At 31.2% G+C, this 15,655-nt stretch overlaps 2 protein-coding genes across 3 annotated transcripts; both read right to left on the bottom strand.

Moving 5' to 3' along the window:
* Positions 1–3,920: 3,920 nt before the first annotated feature.
* On the bottom strand, positions 3,921–4,370 carry LOC141660396 (uncharacterized). The gene has a single exon (XM_074467381.1). The coding sequence runs from the start codon at positions 4,368–4,370 to the stop codon at positions 3,921–3,923; it is 450 nt and encodes a 149-aa protein (XP_074323482.1).
* Positions 4,371–6,191: 1,821 nt separating this feature from the next.
* Positions 6,192–15,227, bottom strand: LOC141724525 (methylthioribose-1-phosphate isomerase). Of its 2 annotated transcripts, none has more exons than XM_074526695.1 (9): positions 14,980–15,227; positions 14,796–14,851; positions 9,959–10,117; positions 9,729–9,828; positions 9,392–9,534; positions 9,148–9,253; positions 7,941–8,079; positions 7,558–7,826; positions 6,192–6,565 (listed from the first exon to the last, which is right to left on the bottom strand). In XM_074526695.1, exons 1-9 carry the CDS (start codon positions 15,046–15,048, stop codon positions 6,491–6,493), a joined length of 1,116 nt encoding a protein of 371 aa, XP_074382796.1. In that variant the 5' UTR covers positions 15,049–15,227; the 3' UTR covers positions 6,192–6,490. The 2 variants fall into 2 exon arrangements, with proteins under 2 accessions (XP_074382796.1, XP_074382797.1); XM_074526696.1 differs by having other exon boundaries at positions 9,959–10,134; positions 14,980–15,226.
* Between the last annotated feature and the right edge of the window lie 428 nt (positions 15,228–15,655).

The raw sequence follows: 15,655 nt of genomic DNA, 5'->3' as shown, positions 1-15,655 counted from the left end.
GTTGAATCCTCTATTCATATTCCAATAGTTATACACATATACATATATTTTGATATATTACGGTGTTGGAATATATTAAAGCATACTGATTGTTCTGGTTGCTCCTCTATGGACTGGATGGTGACGATTAGGATCAGGTTTACACTTGATCCTAAGGACCGGGAATTAACCGGACCCTTGTGTTGGGCCGTGGAGGCTGGGTACCCGAATGGATCTATACATTAAGGTATGGATCTACACTGTATCTTGGCTGATCAGCAGGATATAGGTACGAACTTGTATCCACTTTAGTTTGTTTGATATTCGCGGACAGTGGCCTTCATTCTTTTCTCGCGAGGTTATATCTTTGCAGATGTAACCAAATTACCGATACATTTAACTTACTATATCACTGTTTATATATTGCGGACTTGTTGAGCAACTTATGGCTCACCCCTTTCGTGTTATTATTCACCTTATTGTTTTCAGTTAAGAAGGAAAATGAAACCTATCAAGACTCGAGTGGTAAAGAAACGAGTCAAGCCGCGGGACCCTCTCATACCCAAGGTGTTGATCCCAATCCAAGAAGAAAGCTTTGAGTTTCCTGAGCAGGTGTAGTGTACATAGTTAATGTGTGGGTTTGAATAATTGAGAAAAGTAGTTTAAAACTTGCTAGACCATGGCTTGTAATAAATAGAGTTTGTAATATTTTAAATTTTATTTGTAATAAAGTTAGATTGTGGTTCTTATTTTCATACTTCAACCTAAAAAGATCCTGGTTAGTATATAAGGGTTTAGATATATATTTTTTTAATTGTTATACAGGTTGTACAGGTTTGGTGATTAGCTAGTAACCCCCAGACTTATACCCCGGGTTTGGAGGGCGTTACAGTTGTCTTTGTCCAGGATTGGAATCTTTACTCTAACATCTTTTTTGCTCATCTTGTTAGTTGTTGTGATCTTTAAACTCTTTGTTCTTCAAGAGCTTGCTCTGATACCAATTGTTATTCCCAAACAATCTAAACAAGAATTACAGAAGGGGGGTTGAATGTAATTCTGACTACTTTTTTAATTTTAAGAACAGTTCTTCAATAAATATATAACTGTGTTTGATTTAGCAGTGATGCGGAATGAAAGAAGTATAGAAATCAAAACACAAAGTATTTAAATACAAGTACTTAAAAAATTTCTGGTGGATTGAACTTTTTCACCAGAGATATATATTAATATGAGAACTCTGTGATGCAATATTTGCACACAGCTGCTTACCAGTTGAACACACAAAGAATAGAGAAATTCTTCACAGATGTAGCTTTTTCTATTTCTCTGGTAATTGCTTACTCATTTGGATAATTTTCAATTTGTTACTCTTGGTTTATATATCACCAAGTTACATGATAAGAAGACAAATAAATAAGACAAAATGTTTCTAGTCTAACTTCATGCTTCTTCACTTCTCTTTCCAGCATCTTTGAATATCTTCAGTTTAGCATGAAAATGGAAATGTTTCTTTGTTCTCTAAAACCTGAATTAGGCTGCCACATTTCTTTTGCATACAACCAATGCATGTGACTGTCAAGTCACTATCAACTGCTCTTTTGAATTTGATCATCCGTTGAAACTCGGGTTAATCATCCGTTGAAACTCTGGTTGATCATCCGTTGAAACTCTGTTTGATCATCCGTCGAGACTTAAGTTGATCATCCGTTGAAGCTTTGTGAATCATCCGTTGAGACTGTCTTCTTGGCAGTTAACTCCATTTCATTTATACAAGATTACAAGGCATCTAATATTTATAATTAATCAACCTATCTTACATATCAATCTAGTAACCAACATGACTTAAACGTTCTACAACATCTAGATCACTAAGCTATATAAGTATGCAGAAATGTGCTACTAATCTTATTGTTACATAAGCTACTCTTTCAACGGATGTTGAAATGATCATCCGTTGAAAGCTACAAAATTCACTTAAATAAAATTTACTAAGTGTTTTGTTCAAGTTATCATCAAGTACACAACATATTCCTAACACACCTCGAATTTTTATAAAAACGATTTTCAAGGATCGTATTACCTCAACTTATATTATATATTTAAACTATGAATATTACTTCGAATATTCATTTAAAAGAAGAAGTATTCTTAGACGATTACTTAATTAATAATTTTAAACCTTTAATATTTATTTAAGATTTAATTTAATAACTTAAACATAAATCAATTGAGGATTACTATTTCAAATATTCATTTAAAATAGATTATTCGAGTTTTAATTATTTAATAAATATTAATTAATTATTAAGTATTTATTTAATTATTTTAGATGATTTAAAAAATCATAATTCTTATTTTAAATATTTTCTAAATTTCAGAAAATCATGTTAGTATTATCCCAATTTCGAAAAATATTATTTCAATATAATTTAAATATTTTGACTATAGTGTCAAAAGAAACTTTTCCTTAAATATTTATATGTTGACAACGATCAACTCACATTATCGTAATACTTCCTACGAAAATTCTCGGAAGTATGTGTTTATATAAAATAAATAATATTAAAGAAATTATTATTATTATTATTATTATTATGAATTAAAACTTATATATACACACATATAATTTATCACGTTTAATAAATCGTATTTTGTAGGAAATTTAAACTTACAGAATATATTAAGAATTATAAAACGATTATTTACTTAAAAATATAAGGGGCTAAAAATATAATTTATAAATGAGTTAGAATTGAATATGAGCCATGGATCATATTTTGATATTCGAATAGGATCGTAATATAGAAAATAATATGAAACCTAATTTGAGCGGTTATATGAGTGCTCATATCTGAGATCATACTTTATATGAGTTTAATTTTTCCGTCATATTTGTATCATTTATAAAATGAATACGAGACATGTATCATAATTTCGAATAGATATAAGTCGAAATACGAGATAAAAATACAGGATAATACCTTACAATGGCAGAAGGAATGCCCAAGGTCAGCAACAAGAGCCGGAGGAGGGAATTATTTGAAATGATTAAAATTGTTACCTTAACGTTAGATCTGAGCTGGAAACTGGAGCTAAAGACAAGAGTAGTATCAGTTCAGGAGAAAACTGGTTTGGCTATCAAAATTCGGTGCTAAAACCCAAAAAAATTGGCAGAATGAATTTTCATTTATTTTCCAAATTTATAGCAAATTTTATTAATAACATGAAAAAAATTCAATCGGAACAAATCCCAAATTAATCATACAACCAGGTTAAAAAATAAATAGACGAACTAAATAATTAACCTCTTTATTTCCGGATTACTTAACTGACTGAATAAAAATATTCTAAAAATTAAAAATGAAGATAATGATTTCTCGAGCGATACAGCCTGCATCTACACCAAATGAATTTTCATTTTCAATACGAATGTAGTGTTAATTTAGCTTAGTATCCGTATATTTCAAGTAGTATCAAGTATTAGAGGAGTCCATTGTATGAGTCACGAAATTAATAACTTGATGACTTGTTCTGAATTTTGCCTCTCTTTCTTTCTGAACCTATCTCCCTCCTTTCTGTATCTCATTCCACACAATTTCTTAATTCTAATTGCAGTAAAATATGCCTGAATTAATAGGATAGTGCTTGACCAAACTAAAGTCCAAGGACTGCTGTTTGCATATTCAAAATATGGCCAAGGCTTTGGTTTTTTGGATTTTTAACACACCTCCATAATCACGAAATCAAGATTCGAAATTTAAACTTCATGCTCTAATATTGCTCGACTTAAAAGCACACTAAGATACATGTTAAATTTGATTCAGCGTAGTTCTTTAGTTCAAAGCCAAGGAGATCATAAACTATAACTACTGCAATTTGTACTTTGCAGGATTGATTAGAAAGTGCTTTGGTCTAGTACTAGACTTGTACCAATATGTGACTCATCGAGACATAGAAGAGAAACAATTCGTAGAACGAAGCAACGAAGGAGGACGAATCCTTTGAACTGGACTAGTTGGAGTTGATCGAAGACCTTTTGGAGAATCTAAACTTCTTCTGAGAATTCTTCCCATTGCGAATATTGGGTGCTCCAAGGTACTTGAAGGAGGGCTTGAAGCTTGGAAGTTTAGGCAGAAAGTGTTGTGTCTTTCCAAAGCCTCTTCTGTGCTTATATGTCCATCTGATCTCAAAACTTCATCTTTCACGGCCTCCACGCACAAGCCACAAATCCATCTTCCATTGTACTTGTCGCGGATTTGCAATATGTACTCCGGAGTGCAGTCCTCTGTAAATCCACAAGAATCACATTTCACCATCTTCACTTCAACTTGTGCAGAATTACTTGTTTTTGCTACGGGTGGTAGAGGTATTTGTGTTTCCAAATCTGACATGGGGTATTTTCTTGAAACAGGGTTTCTCAAGTCCTAGAGTTTATTGTGCTGCTAACACTGACTTATCAAAAGAACACATGAAAGCTAAGGCTAGAGTGTAATAACCGCGTAAAAAATCTACAACCTCTTTTGTTTTCTCAACCACGGAAGATATACTCTTCATTTTTTGGCACCCTTGATTCTACAGAAACAGTTATGTGAAGGAAAATGAAGAAACCTCAAGTAGACTTCTTCATTATCTGAGTAGTTGCAAGAAAACGGCTGTTTTGGGTGTGTTGGAATAGAGAATAGAGAAGGAGAACAATGTGTGCAGATGCTTCTGGTGTCGATTATCATTATTACCCGGGTGAGGGATAAGTACTCAAAAGAAGATAGATATTCTATGACTTAAATTGTTGTGCATGTCAACTTTTTTGGTGCGATTACATTGAAATTTGATATATATTCTTTTTAATACTATGAGAGGCCAGAGGTCCAATAATTAGTGCCGGGGTCTATGACTACGAGTATAGTTGTTTGGGAGTTGTTGCATGTGAAAAATATTTTATGCTTGTAATTTCACATCTAGCCCCTAATACCGGCCTCAATCAACTTTTCCTTTCTCCATTACTTATTTTTCATTTCATGTTAAATTCAAGAATAATGCAAAACACAGACCATTCCGATTCTAGATATGATTTTCGCAATCTAGATATGTGAAATTTGAACTCTCGAGCTCTTACTCTATACATAATTCGTAATGTTCCTGCCGGAGAGGATGTAATACCGCTGGACCATCGTCCTCCTCCGGTGATTTTGTATCCTGTCACAGTACAAAACACACGGCAATGGAACATTACAAGTCCCACCGATAGTTTGTAGTAAAAGTTTTACTATCCAGCTATGCTACTAAAAAAAATGTGAAAATGTAAATTACTAAATTAAAAAAAGAAAACTAAGCATTTTAAGCATCAAGGTCTTCCTTAATGTTGCATTCTTATATATAAACAAATAAACATGAGTTACATGAGAGTGATGTACCTATCAAATGGTATGGAATTGTCTTACATAGGTGGACCTTACACTAATGTTGATTCCATAGAGCTTCATAACAAAACACCAAGCCACCCAACAATCAGTGAAGTGAAGTTAGTATCCTAATCATTTTTTTTAGCAAATAGGAGTACGCCACATAGTTTAATTATTTTATTTTCCTAAATGCATTGTATTATAGATGTCATGCATGCGAGACTTTGATCATCTAATGAAGGAGAGAGTGAGAGCCATGTGCAAGACGTGAAATATAACATGGATATAAATAGAAGAATTTGTAGGGCATTATCAGATAGGGAAATGCACAAGTGACCTCCATTCCCAGAAAATGGAGTACTCGTGGCACATTATATATGGTAACAAAATTCTGTCCTTTGTTTGGGACCATAATTTTGTTATGACTGAGTCTATTTTAGTGATATATAGGCATGTTGGGATAACCACAATATATGTCCAACTCTTTTGAGTATATGTGATTTGGCTAATGCATCATGAAACCCTAGGCTAGAGCTACAAAACACAAGTGACTCCCCTGTTCATGTACATCTCAGAACTCGTAAAAACATTACAGGGTTACTGGCATATGTATGTCATACATGTAACATAAAATTACTTGCTAAATTGGTACAGTCAGACACCTGAATGAAATCACACCCGTGGATGGAGTGACCAACACTGCTAGAGCAAGAACTCTTTCATAAGAAGGCTTAATACTCCCTATAAATTAAAGAAATAAAGTTTTGATTGTTGTAAAAAAAATCAATTCAGAATCACACTGCAAAAAGAGGATTGTGAAACTGTAATCATTGAAAAATTGTTGCAGTTTTACAAGCCAGACTATAACGTCCATGCATAAGCATTTCTAGATAAATGCTATAAACTTTGATATAATTTGTCACCTGCTAATACTTGCAGATACTCTTATTACCATAACTGCAACAATTTGTTAAACCAGTAGTATAACATTTACTTTGCGAATCACATATACTTTGTGAATCAAAAAGATTTAAAAATTACTTGGTTTTAAACAGGACTGAAAATCAATACAAAATTGCTAACCCCACTCTGAGAAAATCACGCCTTCATTCTTATGGGACACCAGATATCTTCTCCACGAAACCCTTAATATCAAAAGCATCTGGTTTCGACTTTGTTATGACACCCTGTGGAAAAAAGAAAGAGGAAATAAAGTGACCTACAGTTTTAAAAAAACAAGCTCTTTATCCTTGCAATGCATGAAATTTTGTACAGTAAGGTAACATCCTCACATCTCCCACTCGAGGAGTACGTGTGAGGAGGGCAGGATGTACATAGCCTTAACCTAACTCAAACGAGTAGAGAGTCGGTTTCCATAAAACGACCCCCGACATGTTGTGTAAGAAAGTCGAACCCATAACCTTTTGGCCGTGAGATGATAACTACTGAGCCAACTCGACTTCGTGTGTAGTTCGTAATGAGTTGAATTTTAAAATATATCACCTCCAAATTTACATAATCATATATGTGCTGAAAGTAAATTTCTTTTGATATATTATTGTAATAGACGTCCTTATCAATTAATCAAGCTCTTTATTTATTCTATTACATAGTAAAAACTATGCAGCTGTCAAGTATTAAACAGTTGCCTTTCACTAATAAACATGTAATGATAATTTTTGTAATTGCCAAGGTTCAAACCTCAAACATTTAGAGTACATAAATTAAGTATTATATTATGCTGGTAGGATTTAAACCCATATGTTTGGTAGTACCTTGAAAAAATATTCCTTTTATGCTTATTACATACTCCCTCTATTACATTAAAACTGGCGTATTATAAAATTTCAAAGTCAAACCAGCCCAATTTTGACTGATAATTAATAATTACTATAAAGTATAAAAAGTACGGAAAAAATATCATTAAAAGTATATTTGATTTACTATTAGATATAATTTTTAAATATTTAAAAATATTTAGTAAGTTAGGTATGCAGTCAAACTTAATTATCTTTGACTTTTACCGCCAGTTATTGAGGAACGGAAGGAGTATTAGATGTAATGAACAGTCTGTCTTTGACATAATGAACAGTCTGTCTTTGACATGCCGATATTGTAATTTCATGTTCACTAACCTAAATGTATATGGAGAATAGAGGGAGAGAATTGGAGAGAGGACCTTTTCTGTAATGACACCACTTATCAGGTTAGCCGGGGTGACATCAAAAGCAGGGTTCCAAACAGAGATTCCAGATGCAGCAACTTGCTCGCCAAGTCCACCACGAGAGTTAAGTAATTCTTTGGAAGATCTTTCTTCTATAACAATATCTTGTCCAGAAGTAAGTAAAAGATCAATAGAAGTCAAGGGTGCTGCGACATATAATGGAATATTGTGGTGCTTAGCAACTAGGGCAAGGCTATATGTCCCAATCTTGTTAGCAGTGTCACCTGAAAAGTAAGTTAACTTTTACGTCAAAATAGGTAGCTAATGTTGATAAATTACGTATCAATTATCCAAGAAAAATAGAAAAAGTAACTATCAATATTTGCAACTTGATGTACCATTGGCAGCCACACGATCAGCTCCAACTATGACAGCATTTATACGTCCAGCATTCATTAAAGCAGCTGCAGCAGAATCTGCTATAAGAGTAGCAGGAATTTTATCATGCACCAATTCAAAAGCTGTCAATCTGGATCCCTGCAATTATCAAAAAAACTCAAGTCTGATGCCGACTATTATATGAAACCAAATATGGTTGTGCAATGACGCAACTTATAGACACCATATAGAGTAACTACGGTCAAAATTTGTATGTCTTCATTACTCCTATAATGTGTATGATAGATGATCTTTGAATAGTAAACATAAACACTTTGTAAGCAGGAGATCCCACAAACAGTTGAGAATTTATAATAATACACTTTCCATCAGAACTTCCACTATTAGCCAAATTTCTTATTGTATTCCATATGATGGATTTCCGGTGGACGGGCAGGGTTAATATGATGGTTACCCTGTACAGTGCATAAATCACTTGCGTGCATGCACATAGATGTATATTTCTACTCCAGGATGTTCGAATAATTAGAGATTTATCTTCATAGGGTTGAAGATTTGTATCCAAGCACTAAACGTCCAAATTCTTTATATTATATTATTAAAAACTGGAAGCTATCAGATTTTCATTAACAATAATAACCGGTACATGAATTGGTGCTCTTGGTAATAGTTGTCAATTTTGTAAGGCAGACACTTGACGTATACATACTAAATTAATACTGTTGCTAGGGATGTGATAATGAGAAAACAGCGTATAGCCATATACAGATCCTGAATTTCACGTGGAGGGAAGTATACAAATATATATGTTAAAAGAACAAGTGCTTTACAAAATGTTTTATAATTTTTAATTGCACCGGTAATCTGAATAATAACTGATCACTGGTAGTCGTAAATGATTGCTCCCATCAGATAGGAGCAGGAAGACAAATTATGTCCTTACCTAAATAATGCAGCTGCTCAGATTGTGAAAATGGTAAATAACTTACACGGAATGTTCTGCTATATTGAAGAAGAAATTAATAGGAAAACAGAAGTTGAGCATGCACGTATACTAACTTGATTTAAGGGATAAGTCCTTGAGCAGTAATACTAAAACTAAATAATTAATCATGGATTATAGTTCCAAACGTACAAGTAGAGGAGAGTATTTCAACATTCATCCTTAACAATGCAGATGCTCAAGTTTATGTGTTATAGACTCACTTGATTGAAGGGGCGCGTTTCAGTACAATATGCAGTTTCTAATAATCCATCTGCATGAAGTGATCGAATCACACCTAAGGCAGTCCCATAGCCAGCTGTTGCAAGACTGCAGACATAATTTAGCAATTAGAATAGATGTATACTAGATGCTAAATACCTGAAACGCATTGGCTATCTTAAAAATTAATCATGATATAGATGATTGAGATAAACAACATGATGAAGAGAGATAGAGAGGGGCTACCTTCCGGTGTTGCAATGAGTCAGAACAGAGACCTTTTTAGACTCTTTGAGGTGTTGTACAATAAAACTAGCTCCATATGACCCAATTGCTTTATTGGAAGCAACATCATCCTCCAGCATAATTTCAGCAGCTTCAATGTACGCCTAGGGTAATTAAGAGGAACAGAAAAGGATAAATGATTCAAACACTACAAATGTCATTGAATCTAACCATCAGGTGAAACTGGGATAGGACTACTGAAACTATTTTAAGAAGAGATAAAGTAAATTATCAATATTTTAGGACATATAAAGTAAATCATCAATATTTATAACATTAATCACAAAATAAGAACTACCTGAAAAACAACTTTGGTTTCAGAAGCAGAGGAAGCAGCCGTTAATGAGATTTCTTTAAGTTTAGTCGCGGCATCAGAAAGATTCACTGCTGTTGGTCGGCTAAAAAAAGACATTTTAGATATCAGCTCTAGTTTGGGAAACTCTATATCCGCAACGACATTGTTTACAATACTTCACTACAGCTACACCTTGCTATTGCTTGAGGACAATAAGTGTACATGTACATTACCTTGAGACTAAATAATCTAACTTTTTTGACAGAAAAGATGCTGCATCATTAGGAGATCCATTGAAAGAATCCAAAGTAGATACTTCTACTGCTAATGATAGGGCAGCAGCTATAGCAATTGCAGGTGCCCCACGAACCACCATATCTTTGATTGCTTCCCTAATTCAACAAGGGATCTTCAGTGTATATGACATGACAAATAATACATAGACAACAGATAAATATTGTAAGTAATTATTCGTCAAATCACAAACACAAAATTTAAAATATTGGTACACAACTGTTCGACAAAATCACTCGGCCAGGCTTCCAAAAACATCCAAGTATATAACTTAATTTTAATAGTGACTGGTGGGCATAAGCTAGATTGACAGTATAAGGTCATTGCTTTTCAGTTTTCAGTAGACAGTACGTTCAAAAATTCAACTTGTTTTCCTTAAGTGTCCCCAAGTAAAGAAAGAAATAGTTGACACATAGTTTATAAATAAGAAACAAAACTTTCACCCCCAGTGTTGTTAACATCCTAAGGCATCTCAATATGACAAGTCTGCAATAAATCATAACAAGACTCCAAGAACAGAAGGGCATATAGGTTATACTGATTGCAAGAAAAAATTATAACAAAAGGAAAATCGTGAACTCAGCATAACTCAAAAAAAATGAATTCGTTTAAAAACAAATTCCCAAACCATCCGACTTCCCACATAAATTTGAATTGGAAAAATTCCATCCTCTCAGAACTCAAAAAGTACATACACATAATTAATCCTATCCAAATCCTAAATGTAGTACAAAAATCGAAATTGAAAATCTATACTAGATTATAATAGACGAAACATTAAAAGTTTGGTAGTCGATCGGTCGGTACTTGCTGAAATTACTTAATGGCCCTAAATTAATTTATATTATATTCTAATTCAAATTATATTAAAATCCAAAAGAAGTCTACTTCAAATTATAATACAATAAAGATTCAATACTTAGCTTTTTCAAACAGCCAATTCAAATTTTATTACCTTTATCCGTTTCATGATTAAATCCAATATTATTTTGAAAAAATGCTTTTTCAATTTTCAAATAAAGGTCAAACTTTCAATTTCAACTTTTTATTTATTGTTTTACCATGTATCTTTATACTGAAGTTAAGATATCTTTTTAATTAAATATAGAATAATCTACTTTTGTGATATGTGTACTGATGTACTTTGCGAACATAAAATAAAAAGACCGTAACAATTAGTTAAATTCCAACTTTTTCCCATTTTTATATATTATATGAATTCAGGTTGAAATAAAATTAGTGATAAATATGATAATCCTGGTCAATATAATGTAACTGAAGCTAAAACAAAATTTATATATTCATTATATTTAAGTACTTGGATTTCAATCCTTAATTTAATATTTATACTATCTATCTATACCGGTGCTTTTCGTACTTAAATTCTCATATACTAATTTGTTTTTCCTAAAATAGTCGTTGTGCTTAATATATACGCTCAAAATAATAAATTTTAAATAGTGTGTTATAATCATGTTTAATGTTCAAATTATATTAAGATATATATATATATTATTTATATTATGTAGTTATAAATTGAAAATATTAAATATTAAAATAATAATAAATTTACGTAATAATGAGTTAGAATAATTAAAGCATGCATATCAAATTAGATTTAATTGACATATATATAGGGGCTACTCTAATAAAAACCAATTTTAGAATGAAACTAGAAACCAAATATTTTTTTGTAAATTACTTCAAAATATATCACATACGGATGCAAATCGATCGTTGATAGATGGAGAAAAATACAGTGAAGTCGGATTTAAAAAAAACATACCGTTTGACAGGAAAAATCAAATTAAAAACGGAGGGGAAAAGCTGAGATTTTGTGTGATTGCATCTCCAACCCATTACACTACTTTGGTGTAATTTTTACACCAAGATGGTGTAAAAACTACACTATTTTTAAATTCAACTCCAACCCACCAACACTAAATTTTACATCATTCTTGTACAATATAGTTTACTTTATTACTAAAGTACAAAATTAAAGTAAAAAATAATAAAATGGTTAGACACAAATGCAAAAAAATTTGTTTTTAGTAAAGGAATACAAGGTTAACATGGGAATATACAAAACTCTAAAAATTTAGTGTGACACCAAATTTGGTGTAATTTTTTGTGTCTCACCAAAATGGTCTAACTTTGAAAGTTGGGTTGGAGAGAAGTTTTACACCAAAATGGTGTAAAAGTATATTTTTAGAGTTTGGTTAGAGATGGTCTGAGGGGTGCAGATTAGTTGAGTGTGGTGTAGATTAGTTTCTAGTTTCTATTCGAAGTTTAGTTTCTATGTGATCAATTGCCTATATATATATTAAATGAAATGTCATTAACATATATAATTATGAGGGATAATTTAGTACCTAATGATACGAGTACTTTTTGCCTTTTTGGGGTGTGGTTATATGGGCAGAACATGTTTTTTCGACTTTTAACATTAAGCTAAAACAATAGAAGTCTATAGTGGTTCTTAGCCCGTACTTGCACGGACATGTTCAAAATGCGAATAAATAATTTTGTTAAATAATTAATGTATTTGAATGCTAATAGTGCGGAAAATGGGATACATGATTGCTGATTTTGACAGAAGTACGTGTTAGACTAATGATCCCCTCGACTCGAAGTCTGTGTCATAATATTAATATTAATTATCCTTGAGTTTTTTCAATTTTTTTCGTATATCAAGTATATTTTTAAAAAATTTAATCCAATTTATATTTAAGTATAGTTTTAACCATTATATGAAAATTATGCATTTTTATAATAGTTTCTCGGATTGTTAGAATCAAGAATAATTTCTACTATTCGTGCTTCGGTCTCGTACACTAATATTGTTTTTTCCTAAAAACGTATTTAATTTATCCATAGAAAGTTATGAATTGTTATTATTAAAGAATGAAGTACTAATAAATATACGTAATAATGAGTCAGAGTACCTAAACATGCATATTAAATTAGATGTAATTAATACATGCGTATGAAATGAAAATAATTATTAACCTACAATTATTAGGGGTAATTCGGTAATTTTAATATGAATAAATTATCTCACAAACCCCTAGTTGCTCTATTATATATATAATATAATAGATAAATTAAAAATGAAACATTAAAAATTTGATTGCTAGTCATCTGATCGTGATTGATAGTCATCTGATCGTTTGTTCACACGTATTTTGAGTAAAACACTCTCATCAATAAACTAATATTCACAAAATATTTATATAAATACAAAGAGAATTATATATGTTCAATGGCTCAGGCCAAAACAAAATAATATATATATTCATCGGGCAAAAAAGGTTATATTATTGAACGGCCTAAAACAAAATTCAATATAATTAAATATGTATAATGGCTCGGGCCAAAACAAAATAATCCAAAAAAGGTTATACTATTGAACCATCTAAAACAAAATTCAAATCAAAAGATAATTCGGTGGTAGGTGTAATGGCTCGGGATAAAAAATAATAATATACAATATTCGATCAGGCTTAAACAAAATTATAATATTGATCTGGGCCAAATTAACAAATAGGAAATACTAAATATGGTTAAGTGGATTTGCTGCATTGGACTTGATAAAATAATAAATACTAATGACACGGTTAAAAAAATAATACTATTAAACCGGGCTAAAAATAAAATTAAAATTTAAAGATAATTTGTGGTCGATATAATGACATCAGGTTAAAAAAGAATATGCTACTCACCTGGGTTAAAAAAGAATATGCTACTCATCCGGGTTAAAACAAAATAATATTCAAACCAGACTAAAATAAAATTCAAAACAAACTAATTATAATTACTTGAAATACGTTGATATAACGACCTTATATAATTATGTGTTTTCTTCTCAATTTATAATATCCATACTAATTTATTAAAATAAAACTAGAGATAATTTGTCACTTTTGTATAATAGTGTCCGAAAAAAACAAAATAATATATATTATTCATTAGGGCTAAATTAGATTAATACAATTGATTCAAGATAAAAATATTAAAACAAAAAAATATTTAGACCAACTAAAACAAAATATTATTAAATAGATTGTTTATGTCCCGAATCGCTCATTTTAAAGTCAAACAAAAATCGAAGTTTATTAGAAGATATACCATGCCCACATTAGCACTAACAGGCTAATATCTCTCAAGGTAAACCATTAATAAAAAACCAAGTCAATCTTAGGAAACTCGGTTGTAATTTGGTCAAAACCATGTTGATCTCCAGTAAATTACTCAGTTGTAGTTTGGTCACTTCAATTCCAATAGTTGAATTTTTTGAATCATATTCATAATTAGATATAATAGTAATAGTTAATATATAAATTAGTCCAAGATTTGAATCTTATTAACAATGTAAGTAATTATAAATTACAAATATTCTTATTGAAACATATGATCTATTTAACAGGGGCCGGATAAATATTTTTCAAAACCTATTTCTCGGGTCAGTTTATGAATTACCGATTTTAAAATTTAATTATTGTAAATAGCTCTTATAATATGCTGAAAGATTTATTCAACTATATTTATTCATGCATAATTACTCTTTTAACAAATATAATTAATCAAATATTATAAAAAAATACAATAACAATTATTTAAAATAATATAATAATGCACGGGTGGGTTTTAGGCAGGCAAAAATAATAAGCAAACGAAGCATAAGTAAATTAGTGTATTCAACAACGAACAAACAAACACACGGTACATATAAATATCTAAAGCAAATTAGTTGTTGAGAAGGAGAAAAAAAAATACCATCCATCAGTGGCAGCGTGAATCTCCAAATAAACAGTTTCAAGTGGAAGTCTCCTCTGTTAAAACAAACCATATAAAGTAGTAAATGTGAAGTTAGATAAAGCAAGAGCAGGATAGATACAGATATTGTTGGACCAAGACAGTCTTGGTCTTAACAGATATACATACACAACCAAGAGGAAACCTGATCAAGTAACTCAAGTGAGCCCCGTTTGTAGCGAATGGACTGGAGAGAGTTGGATTGTGCTGCCATGTTCCCCTTTATGTTTCGGTGATGTTTGCTTATAATTATACCAATATATATATATATATGAAATTACTAGTAACTATTAATATTGTCGTGTATTATTATTGGGGGGACAAGACGATGTAAATGTTACGCGCCGCCTACTCACTTTCCCCACCACTCCTATTATTCCCCAACTAGTTGCATTCTTATTGCTTTCTAATTCTAATTTTCTTTTACGGCCACCGGCCACAAGATTTACAAATTTTTAAAGTTTAAATAATAAAATTTTGGGATTTTTTCATAAATACCGAAATTTTATAAATTTTTTGTAAAAATACTATCACTTTTTAAAAATACTAATTTTACAACCCATGCGATACACGAGTCTTTATTAATATTTTTATAATATTTAAAATTATAATAATTTTTTTTGAATCATTATCTTATTAGTATATTTATAAATAATAATATAAATATTTGTTATTGGCGGAATTCGAACCTAATCTTGAGTAGTGTAAAAATAATAGTATAAATATTTGTTGTTGGTGAGGTTCGAACCTGTGAGAGTTTTAGTAGTGTGTTGTTGGCGGGGTTCGAACCTGAGAGTTTGAATAATATATATTCTTTTAAT

This window comes from Apium graveolens, chromosome 5, assembly GCF_009905375.1.
Source record: "Apium graveolens cultivar Ventura chromosome 5, ASM990537v1, whole genome shotgun sequence".
NCBI lineage: Eukaryota > Viridiplantae > Streptophyta > Magnoliopsida > Apiales > Apiaceae > Apium > Apium graveolens.
The sequence above is the reverse complement of the archived record's forward strand: the minus strand, read 5'-3'. Positions and strand labels throughout refer to the sequence as shown.

Excerpts from the sequence above, each read along its gene's own strand:
- LOC141660396 (XM_074467381.1), bottom strand. The coding sequence starts at position 4,370 with ATGTCAGATTTGGAAACACAAATACCTCTACCACCCGTAGCAAAAACA.
- LOC141724525 (XM_074526695.1), bottom strand. The coding sequence starts at position 15,048 with ATGGCAGCACAATCCAACTCTCTCCAGTCCATTCGCTACAAACGGGGC. Across the intron at positions 9,254-9,391 it reads ACTCATTGCAACACCGGAAG|TCTTGCAACAGCTGGCTATG; the intron begins GTAGCCCCTCTC and ends TTATGTCTGCAG. Across the intron at positions 7,827-7,940 it reads TGATCGTGTGGCTGCCAATG|GTGACACTGCTAACAAGATT; the intron begins GTACATCAAGTT and ends CTTACTTTTCAG.